The sequence below is a fragment of the Capra hircus genome, chromosome 8 (assembly GCF_001704415.2).
Source record: "Capra hircus breed San Clemente chromosome 8, ASM170441v1, whole genome shotgun sequence".
Taxonomy (NCBI): domain Eukaryota; kingdom Metazoa; phylum Chordata; class Mammalia; order Artiodactyla; family Bovidae; genus Capra; species Capra hircus.
Genome location: NC_030815.1, coordinates 59,817,260 through 59,839,005, shown reverse-complemented (window position 1 = coordinate 59,839,005; position 21,746 = coordinate 59,817,260). Strand labels below are relative to the sequence as shown.

Below are 21,746 nucleotides of genomic sequence, written 5' to 3'. Positions count from 1 at the left end.
AGATGGGTGGGAGAGAAAGGGTGCTCCAGCCTGAGGAAAGCAGGAGAAAAGGGAGGGGACAGGAGTCTGTGGGGTTGGTCCACCAGCAGGGAGTGGTCTGCTGTGGCTGGAGCAGGCCAGCACAACGGGGTGTGTAAGAGGTGAGGGCAGGCACAAGCGAGAGCCTGATGACAAAGCCCTCTGATGTCCATGCCATTCCCACCTGGTCTCTCTGATGGAGACAAGGGTGGGGAAGAGAAAAGCAGAGTCAGGTGGTATTCCGCCTTTTATCTGCCTGAAAACTCTCCCCACACCTGTATCCAGGGTCACAATTGGAGGTTGCCAGTTCTTTCTGTCAGAGAAGGCAATGACAACCCACTCCAGTACTCTTGCCTGGAAAATCCCATGAAAGGAGGAGCCTGGTGGGCTGCAGTCCATGGGGTCGCTAAGAGTTGGACATGACTGAGCGACTTCACTTTCACTTTTCACTCTCATGCATTGGAGAAGGAAATGACAACCCACTACAGTGTTCTTGCCTGGAGAATCCCAGGGACGGGGGAGCCTGGTGGGCTGCAGTCTATGGGGTCGCACAGAGTCGGACACGACTGAAGCAACTTAGCAGTAGCAGCAGTTCTTTCTGTAGCAACACACCCAATAAACACCAAGTTCTTATAATGAAATCTTAAATTAAGCTGCAGGGTTAATCCAGCCACATGAAGTCATGACCTAGGAGAGATACTTCCTTTTAACTTCTGCTTTCCTGACCTCAAGTTTTATTTTGTCTTTATATGCCAGGTTCAAAGAAAATCTAGAAGTTTCTAAAGCCCAGAGAGAGGGATATGACCAAGGTCACCAAGAGACAACGGGATGACTGTAAACACTGAGGACTGTAAACTTCGGAGGACAGAAGGCACATCTGCCTCTGCTGTGTTCCCAGCACCCAGCACATAGTAGGTACTCAATAATAATTTCCTGAATGAGTGAATGAATAAGCCATCACACTCAGGCAGTTATTTACCTTTTGGCCAAACTTCAGCAAGAGAATCCCTACCTTAAAATGTTTACATGGATTAGATTTATGGTTAATGACTGACCCAGATTAATCAACTACCCTTGTATGTTTCATAAACTTCCTTAACAATGATCTCGATTTACGCTGGAGAGGAAGAAACAGCACAGGCTCTGGGGAGAAGGGGGTCATGACAGATGCTGGAGGTCTTGTCTGGAAGGCGGGGAGACGGATCCAGCATGTGCCCCTGGTTGAAGGTGTAGTCTCTGATCTGCAGCCTTGCTCGGAGACTCATCAGACCTTTCGTCTGTGAGTCTCATCTGGACTACACAGAATCCCCATTTTTCTAAAGGAAACTGAATCTCAAAGCCCAAGTGACTTGGTCAACATCACACATCTGGTTAGTGCGGAACCTGTTATGCAATGCTGGGGTTTTGAATCATGTGTGGAGTAGCTATTGAGGGACTGCCCTTGGCAGCACTCACTGTGTGAGATGCTGGAAGGAAGGTGACAGAGTCTGCTCCAAGTGTGGCAGAGGGGACAGGTGTGCAGCACAGGAACAAAGATGGTGGCCAAGGGCTGTGGGAGGAAGAAGGGAGAGCTAACTCGGCAGGGCTCACAAGGCAGAGGAGAAGAGATGAGCCGCGCTCAGAAGAGGAGAAGCAGCGCCTCCACTGGGTAAGAGACGGAGGACCTGCCTGCAGAAGGGAACTTCTTGGGCAAAGATGTAGCTCTGGGAAGACATGGTTTATTCAGAAGAGGGTGAGCCCATCGGCCCCTACAATGATAGATGCAACTGAGCAAGAGGAATGAAGGGGAGCTGGAGTAGGAAATGGCAACCTGCTCCAGCATTCTTGCCTGGAAAATCCCATGGACAGAGGAGCTTGGTGGGCTACAGTCCATGGGGTCACAAGGAGTCGGACACAACTGAATGACAGCACACACGAGGGGGAAAGATCCAGCACCAAGAACAGGACTCTACTGCTTACGGGACACTGGCCTCACAGGCAGTGTAGCTGTGAAGGGACTGAGGGAGGGGTGATCTGATCTTCTGACAAGTTAAAGTTTACCATCAGCTCCTGTTTGTCCCTCAGACCAGGGATCACAGGGGTCACAAGACAGCTTTCCATCTAACACTTGACACTTGGCTCTTTCCTGACACTGGCATTTCCCAAGGGGCTGAGACCAGCTCAGAAGAGCCATGGAGGCTCCTGGGCAAAGACTGTGGTCTCTTCCCACCCTCCCTTTATAGAGCTGGTTAGTGACCCAGGACACCTCTGCCAGATTAGAACCTGCCCTTCCCTTCTGTGTAATATTATTGTCAATATCATTTATGCTAAAAAGCTATATGGAGGCCAAGAGGAGACCAACTTGGCTTTTAGGACCAGGGTTAAATGTTGTGACCTGTGGCTCTATTGGCATATGTATATTGTTGTATATTATTTTAAAAATCAATGCATGGTCTCTGATCTTAAGGAGGGATACAAGAATAAGGCTTGTACATCCTATGCAGTAGAAATGTTCAACCTTTATGCCCAAAGGAATGACGTGACCATCACTCATCATCCATCTGCCTTCCCAAGTTCATCCCACTTGAGAAAGAGGAGCAGCACTTGTCACAATTGTGGCATCTTTTTGTCCACGTATTTTTCTTACTGCTATAGCCCAACATCTAAACACCACCCAGCGCAAGGCAGGCACTCAACAAATCTGCAGTGAGTGAATGAATCTGAAATCCTATGGGCATCATTCAGTCACATGAAGTCATAACCTAGTAAACGTGCTTCCTCTTAACAGCCAAGAATCCTGTTCTATTGTCTCCACAGAGCCCTCCTAGGGAAAAGAGAAGAGCCTAGGTGATTAGAATGGACCCCATCTCCTGTAAGTTACACCAGAACTACAGAACTGAGGGGGCTGGCTTGCAGACCTGAAGTCCACTCTCTCATTGTACCAATGGTGAAACTGAGCTCCAGAGGCAGGGCTGACACACCCCAGGTAACACATCCACGTTGCTTGGCTCCCAGGCCCACTGGTGCTTTCATCCAACACCTTCATGGTGCATATGGGAAAAGAGGGAGAATGAGATGGATGGAGAGTGAGATGAATGGGGCAAACCAGACGGTCGTGACAGAGTTTGTCCTGCTGGGGCTACATGACCACCACAACCTAGAGATGGTGCTGTTTGTGCTCTGCCTGGGCATCTACTCTGTGAATGTGCTGGGGAACGCCCTCCTCATTGGGCTGAACACGCTGGACCCCTGCCTTCACACCCCCATGTACTTCTTCCTCAGCAACCTCGCCCTCATGGACATCTGTGGCACATCCTCCTTCGTGCCTCTCATGCTAGTCAACTTCCTAGAAACCCAAAGCACCATCTCCTTCCCTGGCTGTGCCCTGCAGATGTACCTGACCCTGGCGCTGGGCTTCACGGAGTGTGTGCTCTTGGCCATGATGGCGTGTGACCGGTACGTGGCCATCTGCCAGCCGCTTCGCTATTCAGAGCTCATGAACCGGCAGACATGCATGTGGATGGCAGCATTGAGCTGGGGGGCAGCCTTTGCCAACTCCCTTCTCCAATCCATTCTCACCTGGAGCCTCCCCTTCTGTGGCCACAATATCATCAACCACTTCTTCTGTGAGATCTTGGCGGTGCTGAAACTAGCCTGTGGGGACATCTCTCTCAGTGCACTGCTAATAATGGTGGCTTCAGCTGTCCTGACGCTGGCCCCGCTGCTGCTCATCTTCCTGTCCTACGTGTTCATCCTCACTGCCATCCTGAGGGTGCCCTCCGCTGCCAGCCGGCACAAAGCCTTCTCTACCTGCTCTGCCCACCTCACAGTGGTGGTGATTTTCTATGGGACCATCTCCTTTATGTACTTCAAGCCCAAGGCCGAGAACCTCTACTTGGACAAGCTTCTTGCATTGTTCTATGGGGTCGTGACCCCCTCACTGAACCCCATCATCTACAGCCTGAGGAATGCAGAGGTGAAAGCTGCCGCCATAGCTCTGCTGAGGGGAGATCTCCTCTCCAGGAAGATGGCCCGCTTTCCTGTTGTTCTCTAAGTCCGTCACGCGGGACAGGCTAGTTACACTGTGGTCACTTCAAAATTTCAGTGGCTTAAAACCACAAAGGTTTTTCTTCTTGCTTATGCTGCAGGTCCTCAGAGGTTGGTTAGGGGATCTAACTCATCTTCTTCATCCTTTGGGCCTTAGGGTGATAAAGTAGCTACCACATTACTGGTCAAAATGGCAAAAAGGAAGGGAAAAATGACAAGGCCTGGGAGGATTCTTAAAGCGTCCACTCAGAAGTGAGGTGTTACTTCCACTTCCACTGCATAGGCCAATGCAAGGCACAGGCCAGGGAGGATCACAAGGGAAGGGGATGCCCACCTACCGCATATATCTGGAAGGAGAGGAAAGACTATGGAATTCCTGAAGGGGCTGGTGAGGACCCCAAACCCTACAGTTCACCCAGGAGCTACTAGAGATTTCTAGAGCTTCCATTTCTGACCAGTTGTCCCTCACTGGCTGCTGTCAAGTTAATCATCCCAGAGAGTGCTGGTAAGCAGGCATGTGGAGACTCTGGACTGGGGCATTCTAACCAGGTCAGATCCAGGCCTCACAGAGCTTTCTTTGCTCTCAGGTTCTGGGTTCGGGTTGAGCACGAGAGACTCTGGAAGAGATGGGAAGGCAGAGGCAAGGCCACGCTGAGGTGGTGGAGCCCTCACTTGCTGTCAGTGCAGCCCCTCTGGCTCCTGCCAGGCCACCTGCAGCTGCTCTGAGGCCCGAGCGAGGGGAGCTCCAATGCAGAGAGTGCCGGCTCCTCCTGCGGGTCACCAGTGTCCCTGAGTCCAAGACAGTGAGGGCCAGACACGGGTTCCAGTGTGTCCTCCTGGGCGCTAGTCTGTCCTCACCTTCCCCTTCACGCCACCCGAGAGCAGCTTCAGACCCGACACCAAGCACAGAGGCCGAGCGTGGCACTGATTCTCCTGCAGCTCCCACAAATGACAGCACTGTTCTCCACAACAAAGCCTTACATTGCTCACACTGGTCCTGCTACTTTGGCTAGATCCTGGCTGATTCACCACTCAAGAACCTATGTTTGCCCCCCATTATTGGGGCAGGAAGCCCAGATTCTTCAGCTGAGTCCTCAGAACTTGAAAACCCGGCTCTGCACCGTCAGCCCGACACCCCATTCGCCTCTGCACACAGTCAACCCCTCGCTAGTGTCCACACTGTGTCGCATCCTGGTTTGTCGCTCGTGCTGTTCTCTGGGGAGACCTGGGACTTTTTTCAAGCAGCTTAGACACCATCTTTCTGACATAGCCTTTCCTGGCCTTTTAAAGGGGTTCTCTCCTTTGCGTCCCACAGCACTTTGTTGGAACCTTTCCCTTGGTATCTATCCCTGTCTCCTTTGCATTCATATTTCACAACATATCATGGGGGCCTCAAGGGCAGGACTCTGTGGGGAGCTGTCTCAGCTCACACAGAGCTTTCCCAACAGAGGGTTACTGAACTGAACTGTCACTCAGAAGCCGTCACATGTCACACCTGGGGACTGGATCCTGTGCTGCTCCAGGCACTCAGGGGCTTAGTCTGAACGTGTGGACAGACACGAGTGGGGAGCAGCAGTATCTTGTGGTCATGGCCCTGCCTTCCAGGAAGTCACCAAAACAAGTCAGGATACAGCAAACAACCCCCATTTGGGGAACCAGGAGACCAGGATTCCAGACCTGGTTCAACTGCTCTGTCCGGCAAGGTCTTCCTGCTGGCCCTTCCCCTCCCCAAAGACACCTCACATTTAAACTATGCACAGCTGAACTCATCCCTCTGCCCCCAAAGGTGTGTTACCCTCTCAGGGAACAGCACCAACACCCCAAGTCACCCAGACATAAACCAGGCAGTTATCAGAGGCGTCCTCTCACCCTCACTGCCCCACACATCTGATCCATCACCATGGCCCAGAGCGTCCACCTCACAGCTGCTCCCAGGTCAGTCCTCTCCTTCCTCTAACGCCACCATCACCTTCTCTCTCTGAGTGTGCAACAGTTGTGCCAAACTCTCTAAAATCCATCCTCTGCACTACTAAAAAAAAAAAAAAAAACCTGTCTGAAAAAAGAAAACAGAAAACCACACCAATCTGATCATGCTACTCATCTGATTAAACCCCTCCAATGACACCATTACCCATCTCTCCTAGGATAAAGGCCAGATCCCATCTACCTGCCCAAACTCATCACTGGCTGCTCATCTCCACCCCACTCCACCCACAGACACCTTCCAGACACAGTTCCCCATGAGTATCAGTCTTTCCTGCCCCTCTGTCTCCCCCTTGCTGTTGCCTCTCATGTCCAAACACCTCTGGATCTTTAGCTAACATATATTAGACACTTATCACACACCAGGCTAGGCACTATACTAGTGTTCTGAAAGCTTTACTGGCTGGGGATCAGATGGGTGATGAAATCTCAGGGGATGTATGGGATATGCACACTTCTGACCAGAGAGGACACCCTTTCCACATCTCAGCATTATACAAAACCCTTGGGACTTGGCTGTGACCTTTGTGGAAAGAGAAAAATATCCAAAATGACAAAAGATTGTTTCTGGCACTGGGGCAAAATAGGGGTTACAGTCTTGTGATATTTCTTGCACATCTGACATTCGTACCAGCTCATCCCATCTCCTGAGCCCTCAGCTTCCCTCAGTTGGGTGTGGGCACCACAAAGGAGGTCTGTCTCACTGATTTGTATCATCTCATCAAGTATACACACACACACTCACAACTCCGTACTCCAAGCTGCTACAGCCTGACATAATAGGGCAAAAGCCTCAGGCAGCTGCTCCAGCAGCTCATGCCAGCTGGGCTGCGTCACCCATGCCCCTCTCCTCAGGGTCCATCTCTCCCTCCTCTTCCCCACACCCTTGCCCGCAGGAAAAAGGGCAGCACAGAACCGGGAAATTCTTCATTGGAGACACACCAGACTCCATCTGTATCACACCAGGGTACCGGCACCCCCAGCCCAGCCCCGCCCTGCCTGTCCTGCACCCCCTCGCAGTGCAGCACGGCCCTGACACTGCCCCCGGGAAGGAAGCCAAGGCCAGAGAGGCTGCGCTGCTGGGAGACGGGGGACTCAGCTTCCCCAAGATGGGCTCCATCTCCTTAGGGACACGGCTGTGTCCTATCAGGGCTGTCTCCATGTTCTCAGCGGGTTCCACACCCTGGGCAGGACCCCTCGGTCCTGAAGGGGCTCGGTGGTCCTGCACAGGCTCCAGTCCTGAAGATGCTGGAGGTCTCCTGGCCCTCAGGAAGTTGCCAGGTCCCCAGAAGAGTTCCGTGTCCTTAAGAAAGACTCCATGTCCTCAAGAAACACAACTTGTCTCTTAGCCCTGAGAGGACTCCATGCTCCCAGGAGGAACCCCAGGAAGGGCTCTGTGCCCTGAGGAAGGGTTCCAGTTCTCCCAGGGCCGGCCCTAAGCCCCTCTCAGCTGGCACAGATGCTGCTGACAGTGGCCCCTCCCGGGCCCACAAGGCCCAGCTCCTCCTGCTCATTGATGCACAGCTGGTACCCGCAGCCCCGAGCCCGAGCTCCGGAGGGGACCCGGCGGTCAGTTTTGGCACGAGGAGGCAGCAGGAAGCCCACACTGCCAGCGATGAGCATGTGCCAGATGCTGTGAATGTAGAAGTAGTTGTCTCGGGTCTCCACGAAAGCATACAGCAGGATGGCACTGCCCGCGATGAGGCTGCCCGGGCACAGGCAGAAGAGCCAGCGGCGCCACGTGGGCGGGTAGCAGTGTCGGCGGCGGACGCTGCGTACTGTCTGGGGGAGGCAGAGAAGGGAGGCTCAGGAACGACTCCGGAACCCAGGCCAGAGCCGGTCGCTCTCAGGTGTCCCCTGAGCCCTGGTGGTGACCCTCGGCGTCTGCCGAGACGAGTTCAGCCCTGTGAGCAGCACAGTGATGACAACAGAGTCTGGGCCCACCTTAAACTGGAAAGCGGATACCCAAGTCCTGCTGGGACCTCCCCTCCCCCAGCCCTCCCAGCCTTACCCAGGCTGTGGCCAAGATCCCCAGAGCAAAGAGACTCGGTCCAAGCAGGTTCCAGAGTCCATGCCGGTCAAGCTGCAGAGCCATGGACAGCAGCATCGCCCCCAGCAAGTATAGCACCTAGAGAAAGAGGTCTCCAGGGGCTGGGCCAGGGTGGTGAGGGTGCTTGGCCATGCCCCCGGGAGAGGTTGGGAAGTGAATTTCAAATAGATTTGGGCAATGGTTGTCCCCCAGGGCCCTCTCCAGACTGACCTGCTTGACCACAGGCTGTAAGCGAGCCATGGCAATGACAGTGACCCACACGGACATTAAGGAGCCCAGGAAGTCACAGAACTGCAGCACATCATAGTCCATGATGCAGAAAACCACAATGCCAGGCTGGTCACAGGCATGGTAGAACTGGAGGAAGAAAGGACAAGCATTGAGAGAACTCAGGGCAGAGGGCCAGTCTACAAAGCTGGAGAAACAGGCCATGGGGTGGAATGCTGTTGTCAGAAAAGCAGAGGGCAGAGGGTACCAACTGAGCAGAAATGGGAAATGCCTGACTCCCCACCCCTGAGAGTATGGTAAAGAGGCCCAGTCTGTGTCCTACTTTGTATGTACCCGGCAGCCCTGAACCTCGGCCTCACCTTCCTAATCTTCCTGCTTCCAGAATGTCCTGCAAGTGTACCAGGCCTGGGGAGGCCAGGACTCTCAAGCTCAGGCCAATCCTTGCCTATATCTCCTTGTGCTCACACAGGGTCCCACATGTAATCCTCAGCCTGACCCAAGCTCTGGGGCTGAACTGTGACCTCTTGGCCAATCCAAACCCCAAGCCTCATTTGATAGCTCAGACTCTTGTTATGTTTCACCTTCAGATCTTGGACTAACTGGTCCTCTGCATCCTTTCCCACCCAGTAACATGGAGGCAGGAAGCAGTAATAAAAAAGGCAGTCTCTAAAACCATGGAGAAGAGCATGGCACTTTACACCATGGGGAAGGGACAGTGTTCACCTACCCTACACTGTGGAAACACAGCAAAGAATAGAGTACTGAGGAGTTTAAGAGGGGAGCATGCTGGGGACACAAGGAGAACTGGAATAAGCTCTCTAATATTCTATGACTGATCTATGACTGATCCAAGTATACTAAAAGGTCAAAGAGATTGTTTAAGTTGCAGAAAACCCACAGGGGTCGAGTTAAATTAAAGCTTCAGGGTGAGGTGAACAACATGACCCACATTTCACCAGTCCTGACCAGGCCACCGTCACCTCTCAATGTCCACAATGCCATCAGTAAAGTCCGTCGCGGACTCCACCATGCAGCACAGTTTGTTAGAGGAACAAGCCAATAACTTGTGGCAGCTCACTTCATTAAAACTCCTCAACCTAGAGGAGACAGCATCTTGTCATCAGATATTCTAGGCATATATCTGTCTCTTCTACCTGCAGGGCTTCAGCCTGCTTTGTTATTCATGGAGCAGAATCCATTATCAATTGCCATCGCACCCATTCACTGCCACCTCTAACCAGGAGACACAATTTATAGTAAATAAGGTTAAGCAAACTTCACTGGTATAACCATTTACTCATCACCTAGAAGCAACTAGCTGTACCAAATATTGGAATGAGCTACAGCATTCAAAAAACTAAGATCATAGCATTGGTCCCATCACTTCATGGCAAATAGATGAGGAAACAATGGAAACAGTGGCAGACTTAATTTTCTTGGGCTCTAAAATCGCTGCAGATGGTGACTGCAGCCATAAAATTAAAAGATGTTTGCTCCTTGGAGGAAAAGCTGTGACCAATCTAAACAGCATATTAAAAAGCAAAGACATTACTTTGCCGACAAAGGTCCATCTAATCAAAGCTATGGTTCTCCAGTAGTCATGTATGGATGTGAGAGTTGGACCATAAAGATAGCTGAGTCCTGAAGAATTGATGCTTTTGAACTGTGGTGCTGGAGAAGACTCTTGAGAGTCCCTTGGACAGCAGGAGATCAAACCAGTCAATCCTAAAGATCACTCCTGAACATTCGTGGGAAGGACTGATGCTGAAGCTGAAATGCCAATACTCTGGCCACCTGATGTGAAGAGCTGACTCATTGGAAAAGACCCTGATGCTGGGAAAGACTGAAGGCAGGAGGAGAAGGGGACAACAGAGGATGAGGTGGTTTGATGCCATCACCGACTCGATGGACATGAGTTTGAGCAAGCTCCGGGAGTTGGTGATGGACAGGGAAACCTGGCATGCTGCAGTCCACGGGATCACAAAGAGTTGGACACGACTGAGTGACTGAACTGAAGGCTGGGTTATGTATGGTGGCACCTGGGAAAGGACTACCTGAAAGTCTGGAATACTCTCCTATATATTTGGCACACAGTATGTGCTCAATAAATGTTAGTCATCTTATACTTTATATCATGCATATTCATGGGATAATATCCCCACACTAACAGACTTTCCCCTATAAAAATACATACATATATATATATATATATATATATATATATATATAGTCTCACAGAAAATTGTGGACTAATTTTTGGTTAGTATTCCTTTTGTATTACCAATAAAAAGAAGTGGTAGAAATAACACAGAAAGACTGGGAGATTTAAGAAAACAAATTCAGACTACAAACTGGCTTCCATCAGTATAATCTAATTTGACATCTTCCTCAATTTTGGCCATTTCTTTACTTATAAGGTAATTTTGGAAAATTACCCTAAACTGTTCTTCCTGTGGAATTTTATATTTTCATAACATAACTCTATAGCTCATCTAACGCTCCAAATAGAGCACCCTGGCACTACAGAATTTTAAATTGAAGATGCAAATATATTCAATCTGTACGAAGACTGGAATATTTGTACTCAGGATAGACTGAAACTTACTGCTGTTCTCTTATTTTCTGCTTCTGTTTCCTCTTGGAAACATCATGGCATTTTGCCAAGGGCCACTGAGAATGATTGTGCTGATGTGAGGAATAGGAGAGGAGGTGGAACAATGAGGAGGTGGGCTTGCAGCCAGGATCTCAGTAATCAGCAAGGAAGGCTGCCGGGGCCCCAGAATGCCAGCTCTGTCTGGGTCTTACCGGATCCAATTATGAGGTCTCTAGCACTGGGAAGGACACATCGCATGAGCTGTATGAGCGAGATGTACAACCTCCATGTCTTATACATTTTCCCTGTCCTTTCTAATATGTGGCTTGGACGTAATTTCTGACCTTTTGGCTGGCTCTCCTTTAAGAGTTTAAGAACTACTAACCTGAGGTCGTTAGTATCTCCACAAACTCCTGGGCTTCTGAGACGCTAAATTCAGGTTGGGAATGTATGCACGCATGCTCATTGCCTGGGGCAAAGAGAGCCCTACAGCTCAGTGAAGACATGAGAGGGACCAAGAGGCAGGCTGAGTGACAAGTCCGGTTCCTCCACTCACCTCAGGCCTTAACCAGAGTATTTAAACTTTCCTCATCTGCAAAAAAAGGATGATAATAATAATAGCAATACTTCTCCATTGTTACAGTGCTATGGGAAGGATTCAATGAGCAGTGTCTGACACAGAGCCTGTATCAGCAGATGCGGTTTTTCTGTTATCGTTATCTGAACTATCAGTTCAGTTCAGTTCAGTCGCTTAGTCGTGTCCGACTCTTTGCAACCCCATGAACGGTAGCACGTGAGGCCTCTCTGTCCATCACCAACTCCCGGAGTCTACCGAAACCCATGTCCCTCGAGTCAATGATGCCATCCCACCATCTTATCCTCTGTTGTCCCCTTCTCCTCCTGCCCTCAGTCTTTCCCAGCATCAGGACTATCAGCTACATACAAAATCAAGTGCTGGGTTTGTAGCCTGTTTTGTTTTTTTTTTAAACACATTTACATTTTGCATTTTAAACTCCTGGATAACAAAGCTACTGTCTGCTTCCAGGCCCTGGACAGGAATCAACACACTACTCCCAGGTGCAGACTGTCCTGGATTTAGGACGGGAGAAGACTGCCGCCTCCGGTGCTGGTGCTGACACCTGCAGTAGGACCGATGGGTCCTTATGCGGAGACTGCTGAGGAATGAATGAAGTCTACGCTAAATAAAGAACAGGAAAGAGGGATAACAGGGATCCTGCCTGGGAAAATGGAATCACAAGTAGCTCTACACTTTGGCACACATGGGAAAAGAACAGGAGTTAGAGCAGGACTTTAGGTAACCCCTCAGAGCCTGTATCTTCTCTGTGATCATTTGCTTACTGCCTTATTTACAAAAGTGGAGGCATTGTACCCGGGACCAGGCACTTTTGGCTCCCACAGTGTTCCTACTAGGGGAAGGTATTTTCTTTTCAGGATGATATGCCATCAAACCCAGATGATGAGGAGTCATCTGGTACTGAACACCCTGGGGCCAATTTTCAGGATGCCTCGTGAAGTGCAGGAGACTGGATAAACTCTCCTCACATGATCTAGGCTCCTGACTCACTTAGATGTTCTTACTAATTGTGAACCACATTATGTCTGCACACAACTAAGAATATACTGGTGAAACCGCTGTTGCTAGAGGATTTGGTGAGCAACAGTATAAAGGACATCTGGCAATAAAAAAGAAAGGAGAATATTGAAAATGAAAGTATAATGGAGCATTGTCAGAACAGGTCTAAAAGGGAGGCATTCAGACAAAAATGGGGTGTGCTGTTCTCATGCAGCTTAAGGGGCCAAGGCCTCACTGCACGGCACAGTTACAACCACTGTTCCTCACCTGTGGAGAAGTATCCAGGACCTCAGAACATGCCCCCCCAGTCCCCACTTCCTCCTAAGATGAGAGGTAGAATTTTTGTGATTTGGACAGAGGTCTGATCTATTAATACTGGACAACAGGGAGGCATGTACTGGTTTCTGTGATATTCTTGTTCCTAAGAAACATGGAAGTGTGAATCCATCTAAGACGTTTGCAGTGCTCGTAGGCAGGCACTGTACATCACACGATGCCAAGAGCCCATGGATGAGATGAACAGATCCCTAGATGTAAGCATCTCAGGGGAATTGTGTAGACACAGTTCTGTATTGTAGGTCAGAGCTTTTTGGCTAGCGTGTTGAGGTAAAGGTCCTCTCAGCCCTTAGAGTGGACAGGTAGAGTGCAGGATGCTGAAGACCCCATGCTGCCTGCAGTGGCATTATCTTAAGTCGCAAACAGCCTTGTTCATTTATTCCCATGTGTCTTATAAAAATGATCGTGCTCTATGCATGCCATGATAGGGAGCAGCGGGGAAGCCCTGCTGTAGAGAACAGCGAAGAGAGACAGCTCCAAACCCGGGAGGCCCATGGTGGAAACGCAGACCCTCACCCACCACCGCGAAGGACTCGGTGCAGACACTGATGGCACCGCATACCGTGGAGAAGAACATGGTGAAGGTGTAGACAGCTGCTTCCAGCACATATCGGCTCCGAATGGCCAGGACCACGGGTGGCAAAAACATGAGGTTGCTCAGGCAGAGCAGTAGTGTGGACAGCAGCTGGAACCCGTAGGTGAGCGCATCCGCACTGTCCGTGCAGCCCCAGCCCCGCCATCCTGCAATGGGACAGGCACAGGGTGGAAGATGTCAGAAGGCAGCCCAGGGTTCAGCAGACACTCCTGCTGGCCCTCCTGGTCAGGCCCTACTTCACTGCCAGGGAAGGGTACCCTGACCCCGCACCACCCTCTCCAAACCCTGCTACACAGGTTACCACCTCGCGCCCCAGGTGGACTCCCTCACCAGCCCAGCCTGCTCACCGGCCTTGCACTCGCAGGCCGCGTACAGGTAGTTGTGCGTGCGCAGCAGCTTGCACTGGCCGTAGGGCCCGCAGTCATCTACACACGGGGACAGGAAAGTTCGCAGCCGCACCTCCGCAGTCGCGTTTCGGCATCGCACGAACCTGCGCACAAACTCGCGGTCACCTGGCACTCAGGCGCATCCTTCCCGGCCGCCACTGAGGCCCCGCCCTGCTCACCGAGGCCCCACCCCGCACAGGGAGCGCAGGGTCAGGAACCAGGTCCCCGTCTGCGGAAACGGGATTCTCAGCCTGGCCACTCTGGAGGCGGCACTGACCGTGAGCAGGAAGCCAGCCAGGGACTCTGAGGGGAGAAGGGAGAAGCCAGTGTGGGGTCAGGACCTAAGGAACCCTCACCCACCTGCCCCCAGTTCCCAGACACCCTAGCCCATCTTTCCTCCATACCCTACCCCTGCCCTGGTCTTCCAGCCCCTCTTCTTCCCCTGTTCCTCCCCCTACCTTTGGAACAGGTCACTGCGGCATCCCCCAGGCTCAAGGGCACCTCATGAGTCAGGCATCCAAACACTGTCACATTTTCCTGGCGCAGGGAGCTCTGGGCAGGCAGATACAAACATGAGGCTGTCACATCCTCTAGGTCTTCCCACCACCACCCCCAGATTCCTCCACCTCTTAACCCTTCCCTAGAAACTCCTCCAGGCCCTCACCTAACACCCCTGGTCCTATAGGTGCTCCCACAGGAAGCACACCCACCCCCTTCATTCTTACAACCAAAAAATGGGGAAACACCATCACAGGGATCATAGCAGAGATCTTTCAGACTGATGAGAAGCCAAGGCCACTTCTAAACCCTTTCTTTGGGCAGAATTGTTTAAATTCTGTCTAGGCAAGAGACAGCACCCACTTTTTCAGTCCTACTTAGCTTTTTGGGGGGTGGGGGGAGAGGAAGAGCACTGTTGCTGGATGTAGAAACTAGCTGTGAAAAAGGTCTGCAATTGTGTGTCTCATCAATCATCATCACATCTTCACATAAACCTGAAAGCAGGAGGTGTGTAAAGATATGCGCGCTTCCTCAGGTGAAACGATTCTAGGTACTGGTGGTAAGAGAACACCTGTAGGATTAAATGTAGCAACCTGGCTGGGATTAAAAGAAACTGGATACCCACAGGACTAAATGAAAAGCGTTGTCTGTAAGAATAAAGGTAACAGGATCCCATAAGCTCACCTCATTCAAGAAGGATTTGGGGCAGCTTATTAAATACAAATAACAGGACAGAATCAATGCATGAGGGAAATTTATACATCAGGATAAGAAAAGAAAGTCTGTACCTAGATGTGGGCCATATATTTGACACTGACTTTCAAGCAACCAAAGCAAGGAAACGTGAGTTACCACGTTAGTGAGTCCACGCGATAAGTTAATCAGGGTCTTGGGAGAAGCACTGCACCCAAAGGGATGGCTCTCAGTTAAATTCATATCAGAGAAGCACTGTGTGCTGCCCCGTCTCCAATGCTTAGCTGCAAGAGTGAACTCCATGCAACTTGCTCCTAATTTCCCTCAACGCAAGCCCAGAACACGCCAAAGTTTTATTCAGCAAATTTTTTTAAAAATTCAGTTTTATTCAGTTTTATTCTGGTGGGAACCAGAAAATGCCCTCTAGGTGTGCAGTTCTCTGTTCCAAATGCCCAGTTCTTGATGCAAGGGAAAACATCAAAATGCTTGGAGGGAAAGATCAGAGTAGGTGTGCCAATATACCTCTCAGAATAAACAGAACAGGTGCTCTGAGGTATGTAGCAGTGTCACAGCATGCAGATGATAGAATGTAAGCAGATGCCCTTTAGAGAAAATAAACAAGAATGCAGAGAGTGACAGGGCAAGACAGTAGGGGAGGCAGGCCTCTCCTTTCCAGAGACAGAGGAAGAGAATGCATGTGGCTGGGCTCTGACACAGGCTCTACAGCTTCAAGGCCAAATCAAGGCTTCACTGTCATTGCCCAAAGGCATGGCAATAAGCAAACACAAAATATGTACAGTCTTAGCCAGAACACCATCAGAGAAAATTTGACTATGAAAATAAGGAATGTCTTGGGGTTGAAGAATCAGCTCTGTCCTAACCAGCAGGATCACTAGAAAGCCCTGAGCCATGTCCCACAAAATACCACCTCAAGTCACAAACCAGGTGTCAGATGGACTGATAGGAAAATGGTCCCTGCCCCAGAGCTGAGGAATAGTAAAGTTAAAATGATTCATGATTCTTGGCTCAGGGAACAGTAGATAAATAATTAGATCAATGCCAACCAAGACAGTTGCCAAAGGCTTGAAAGGGCTCTGCTCTCAGCCCAGTCTTGTTCAGTGCTGAAAATAATGACTAAGAGGTTTAGAAGTGTGTGAATTACACAAAGTAGTAAAGACCCACAGTTCAAACCAACGTTAGGCAATGCCTCAAAGATGAACATAAATTCTTCCACTCAGGTTAAAAAGTGCACTGCAAAAATACAAGATAGGAATTGGCAGCTGTTCACATGAACCATGCTCAGAGCATGAAAATGTGTGTGGTCCTTGGTTACAACTAGATAAACACATCGGTTACTGTGGATAAGGACTAGGACATATAACGAACAAGCTAAGCAGTTGTGTTACGGGGGCATCTTCCTCTATTTTCCAAAGCTTTTATATGTGATCCTATCATTTTTATAATAAAAAAGCAAATGTATGAAACTGTTTTGAAGTGAAAAAAAAAGGAAGAAAAATGATCCAGAGGTCTTAGTCTACCACGAGCCTCAGGTGAGGCAGCAGCTGAAAGAGGCACCTTGCTCTCAGGCTGCACAAACGCTGCCTGCCACCCAGGTCAGACCGCCTGGGATCACTTGTTTCAGAGGCATGATAGCCAGAAGCATGGCCAGAGGGGACAGCAGAGGAAGAGGGGCCTCGGATGTGGAGGCTGCTCAGCTTTGGCAAGGCTGAGAGGCATCTGAAAGGCCGGGCAGGGGTGCAGCAAATGCACCACACTAATATAAAACGGAAGTAAAAGGGAAGACTGCGTGGGGAGAGAGGAGGACTCAACTTACTTTCCTCGATTTTCCTGTAAGCCTGAAACTACTCTGGAAAATAAAGTCTTATTTTTTTTATAAAAGGACAGGAGTAGACTATTGGATATAGCTTCTAGGACAAAACAAAGATCAGTGGGTAAAAATCCACAGAGACAAATTTTGATGGAATGCCAAGAATGCCTCTAGCGATCAGAGCTGTCTAAACATGGACTGCATGGCCTCAGTGAGTGGTAAGCTCCCCATCACAAGCGATACGTGAGAAGCAACGAACACCTGCCACGGAGAGAGGCCTTTAGGGAGTAGCAGGTAAGCCTATAAAACTGGGGAAGTCTGGATCCCTCTGAGCTGCCCTGGCTGACCCAGCACATTTGCAGTAAATGCTCAGAGCACATGTGTTGACCAGACGTGGGCTGAGGGATAGTCTCTAACCATAAACTGGAAGCAACCTGGACGGGCTTCCTGGAGGAGGTAAGGGCCCTTCACCCCTGACATCTTCTCCTTCAGGTTCCCCCACAGGGTGACCTCCCTGCCCTCCACAAAGAGTACCACGTTGAGCTGGAGCTCCAGGCTGAGCACACCTCCGCTGTCCAGCACTGGCAGCAGCCTCAGGGCAAACACAGCTGGGCGCTCGGGAGGGAGGGCCACGCTGGGGCCAAAGAAGATGTAGAAGTGGACGGAGAAGGTGTCCAGTTCATTGCGCAGCGTCGGGCGTACCGGCCAGCAGTGCTCAGGTGGGGATGTGGCCCCAGGCCCCTCGGCAGGGGTCCCGAGGGATGGTGGCTCTGGGGGCAGCGGCTGGTTGCCCAGTGACTGGGGCATGTTCATGGCAGCTCCGGGGACCAGGGCACGGGACAGGCTGGGCTGTGGGCACTCTGTGGGGCAGAGGAAATCTGAGCTGTGGCCTGCCGCCCTCCCAGTCCTGTAGCCCCACCACACACTGGATCTGAGCCACACAGGGTTTAAGAGAGGGTGGGGAAGGAGAGGACTTGAAGCAAATATCCCTGTGGCGTTTGCCATCTAAAGTCACAGGACTGGGTCCAGGCACTTCCTAGAGGTCACAGCTAGTGGAATGTCATGTTGGAGGGACTGAAGGTCATCTCTCCTTCCCCAGTGGCAGTGAGGGCACTGCTGAAACAGATGATGGACCCTCTCACTGACCTGCAAGGGCTCTGGCAAGAACCATGTCCCAAAGGTTCTAGCTGTCCCTGCCTGCCCCATTACACTGGGAGGTTAGATCAAGGAGAGTAAGTCCTTTAGTAAGCCTAAGTCAGGTACCAAAAGTGACCTGAAGGCCTTCTCATGACGTGAAGCTCCCGGTGGGAGGGCTTTGCGGAATAAGGGAGCCGGATGGTGCTAGGGAGGTCATAGGGACATGGCCGAGGACCAATGGGCACAGCCATCATGCCTGACTCTTCCCAGTCACGATGTCAGCACAGGCCAGGTGGCTGGGGCAGGTGCAGGGCTTCTGACCTTGCAGCCACACGCACAGCTGGAAGCGGACGGTCCTGCCGGGGCCCCTGGATGGTGTCTCCACACGCACGTAGACCCAGTGCCCCCAGGGGGGCAGTGCCAGCTCCAGCTGGCATACCGAGGCTCCTCCACAGGCCACAGAGCTTGAGTTGTGCAGGGGTGGGGCCTTGGGACGTAGGCGCAGTGTCAGGGGGCAGGTGGATGCCCCACGGCCCCCTACACACACCAACTGTGCTGAAACTCTGTAAGTGAAGCTGGGCACGAAGACCCTGGGCAGAGGGGAGGGTGGAAATGAGAAAAGACAGGGTACAGAGAGGTGAGAGGGACACAGGATGAGGGGACCACTGGGAATAATGGAGGGTAGGGGACAGAGGAGAACAGGAGGCCTTTTCTGATCTTCCCCTCCATGCTAGGAGAGAGGGAGGGGTCAGACCCACCCTGGGGTTCTGGGTGGCCCAGCAGTCTAGGCTGGCCGGGGGAAGCGCAGGATCAGCAGGCAAACTGAGGCCAGGGAGAGAAGATGGGAAGGGCCCCAGGTGGGGGAGTACTTGACTTACTTGTACAGGGCTGAGCGATTGTGGGCGGAGAGGGTCTGCTCAGAGGGTCTCCCAGGCACCAGCACAGCCACATCCAGCAGACGCCGGACAATCAGCTGCGGCTGGAGGAGGTACTGACACTCATCCTGGAGACCCTGAGGCACAAGCAGGGGTGGGAGGAGGGGAGAGACCACAATGCGCTACTAAAGCGAGGCCAACAGCCTGCAGAGGTGGGACAGACCTCCTCTGGCCCTTCTGCTTCTGGGGCTGTGACTACGGTCTCTCTAAGCTCTGGGTCCTTCCTCGGTCTGCAGGGTCTGCTATGATCCTCAGCATTGGCTGAGGATTGGGGTTTTGAGGGCCTCAAACCCCACTGAGGTTTGGGGGCTCAAATCCAAGCCCCTCCTGACAGGCCCTGCCTGCCCCTCCTTCAGTAATCCCTCCTGCACACCCCCAGACAGCCCATCAAGGTCATTTCAAACCAGCCCATTCCCCTACCAAGGCCACAGGAACTAACACTCTTTGGGCACTAGCATGCCCCCAAATAAAGTTCCTTAAAGGCCTCCAGTCCAAACCTCCCCACTTCCCCCATCTGAATCTCTCATTTCCTTTATTTTCCACCTGCCCTTCCCAAGTGTCAATACCTGTCCAGCCTCTGCTTTAATACCCCCAGGGAAGAGTCACCCTACCTCCCCAGACTCCAGACTACGGGTAACTTGAAAACAGAAACCTGGTCTTATTTTTGCTCCTCCAGACATAAAGCCTAATGTAAAGTGCACACCTCACAAATAAATGTTTGCCGAATAAATGAGTAAGTGAATCAACCCAGCTGGGGCAGCTGTGACTTTTCTGAAGCCAAAGCCTATCTTCTGTCTCCCCATATTGCTCTGCCTCAGGGGCCCCAGATACATGCGCTCCTTCTGTCTAAGCCTGGGTTCCTTCTGTCACTGGGGGAGAACCACCACGTCTCCCCGAGCAGCTCTTCTGGATAAAATCACTAACACTTCTCTACTCAGGGGACACCACCCGGGCCCAGGCAGCTGCAGCATCTCCAGTGAGGACGGGCTTGTTAGTTCCAGCATTTGCACCTCTCTGGCCCTCAGTCCCAGCAGTTCAGGGGAGCAGGGTGGGGGGCTGGGGGGGCCTTACTAGGTTTCTCTCATCTTCTGGACAAATTGCCTTACACTAGCCCAATAAACTAGAGGCGACGGTTCACTTTTGTGGTTCTTCTGACCAAGACATACCATTAGCCTTGATCTGGGACAAGAATTCCAGGCTCTGACATCCCACTGAGTCCCTTGTCATGGAACAAGCCTGCCAAGGCTTGTTTGTTGACTTGTAGCAAAGAACTCTTGCCTGGAAAATCCCATGGACGGAGGAGCCTGGTAGGCTGCAGTCCATGGGGTCGCTAAGAATCAGGCACAATTGAGCGACTTCACTTTCGCTTTTCACTTTCATGCATTGGAGAAGGAAATGGCAACCCACTCCAGTATTCTTGCCTGGAGAATCCCAGAGACAGAGGAGCCTAGTGGACTGCCGTCTCTGGGGTCGCACAGAGTCAGACACGACTGAAGTGACTTAGCAGCAGCAGCAGCAGCAGCAAAGCTCCACAAGGCTGGAAGGGGGACTTGATGGGTGCCAGTCCAGAACATCTTCTTACCCTCTGCCTGGAATTTTCCTGTGCCTTTTTTATCACTTCATTCCCAAGACCTATCACACCACCCAGCACATACTAGGTGCTAGAAAATATCTGCTGAGTTAAAGAACAAGTGTCAAAAGAAGTCCCTTCAGAAAGCTCCTGAACCCACCTTGTTGCTCAGAAACTTCCATCTCTGATATACAAAGCAGATGTCCCTCACCTTTGGTGAGGACCAGAAATACTCTCATGAGTTATTTTACTGACCCCACTTCCTAAGGTAGGAATCACCACCATAATAATCTTGCGGTTAATGACCCTGAGGGTGGGGACTCACACTCAGGAGATAGCCTGCATCCTTACTAGACGGTCCAGAAGGAGGAAACACCTCGTTCCATGTCTTGCTTGCTGTTGGCCTAACAAAGGATCAGTGGACATGACCTCTCTGGTTAAGATGTGCTTCTTCCTGAAACTGTATCATGTGCATGTCTAACACCTCCCTTATTTGTGGATTCACGTGTTCAATCAGTGGAAACCAGGGAAGGTGCGCAAACTTTCACCCTGACACAGAACCACAGAAAGGGCACCAGAAATCAGGTCTCAAGAGCTGCTGAGACAAAAGTCAAGCGAGAGCATCCAAACTCAGTCAACAGCAGCAGTCATGGAAGGAATCGGGCCAAAGCGAGGCAGGCTGAGAAACCAGGAGGGCCCAAAGTGAGGAGTGGAGTGAGAAGTGATCTGAAAGAAGCTGGCGTGGAAGATCGTCAGTTGATTCCTAGACTGTACTAGTACAGGTGGGCTAAGTTTCTATAGAAGCACCTGAGCCTCTGGGTGAGGCTTGCAGGCTGAAGATGCCCAAAGATCTTGGTCTCTGTGGCCATCTCTGTGGGAATATTCCAGCGTTCGGGACAGTTCCAGCCCACAGTTAGCTGGCACCAACCAACATGGAAGCAAATGAGCGCTGGACACATGGCAGGGGGCAGGAGTGGAAGCAAAAAGGCCACTGAGGAGGTTACTGTGACAGCCCAGCAGACGGCCCAGCAGACGGCTGTGCTAAGAGTGAACAGAGAAGTAGATGTACCCAGGACATGCTTTAGAAAGAGAGTCTCAAGACTTTTCTTTATGGATTAGTTGCATGGAAATAAGGGAAAAAGAAGAATCAAGTATGACCCCTAAATGTGGGGCTTTGAGCAACTGGTGACTGACTGGCTGTGCCATTTACTGAGATTAGAGAATGAAGAGGCTTAGACTTGGGAGACATGAATTAGGACTTCAAGAGATTCTTGAC

The 21,746-nt window shown here is 51.1% G+C and overlaps 2 protein-coding genes across 3 annotated transcripts in view; one reads left to right on the top strand and one right to left on the bottom strand.

Moving 5' to 3' along the window:
* On the top strand, positions 2,461-6,538 carry LOC102180040 (olfactory receptor 13C7-like). Its single transcript, XM_013966032.2, has one exon. The coding sequence runs from the start codon at positions 2,942-2,944 to the stop codon at positions 4,049-4,051; it is 1,110 nt and encodes a 369-aa protein (XP_013821486.2). The 5' UTR covers positions 2,461-2,941; the 3' UTR covers positions 4,052-6,538.
* Positions 6,940-21,746, bottom strand: part of TMEM8B (transmembrane protein 8B) — a 24,743-nt gene continuing 9,936 nt past the window's right edge. Inside the window, exons 4-13 of one of the 2 annotated variants that reach the window (XM_018052158.1) lie at positions 18,844-18,977; positions 18,287-18,555; positions 17,363-17,688; positions 14,268-14,361; positions 13,989-14,112; positions 13,771-13,913; positions 13,391-13,569; positions 8,288-8,434; positions 8,039-8,155; positions 6,940-7,809 (exon numbers count right to left, since the gene is read on the bottom strand). In XM_018052158.1, coding sequence (XP_017907647.1) covers positions 7,474-7,809; positions 8,039-8,155; positions 8,288-8,434; positions 13,391-13,569; positions 13,771-13,913; positions 13,989-14,112; positions 14,268-14,361; positions 17,363-17,688; positions 18,287-18,555; positions 18,844-18,977 — 1,869 coding nt within the window. In that variant the 3' untranslated portion in view covers positions 6,940-7,473. The remainder of the gene's footprint in view (positions 7,810-8,038; positions 8,156-8,287; positions 8,435-13,390; positions 13,570-13,770; positions 13,914-13,988; positions 14,113-14,267; positions 14,362-17,362; positions 17,689-18,286; positions 18,556-18,843; positions 18,978-21,746) is intronic. The other variant, XM_018052157.1, reaches the window with a different exon arrangement.

Bases quoted from the DNA above. Each gene is read 5' to 3' on its own strand.
- LOC102180040 (XM_013966032.2), top strand. From the start codon at position 2,942: ATGGTGAAACTGAGCTCCAGAGGCAGGGCTGACACACCCCAGGTAACA.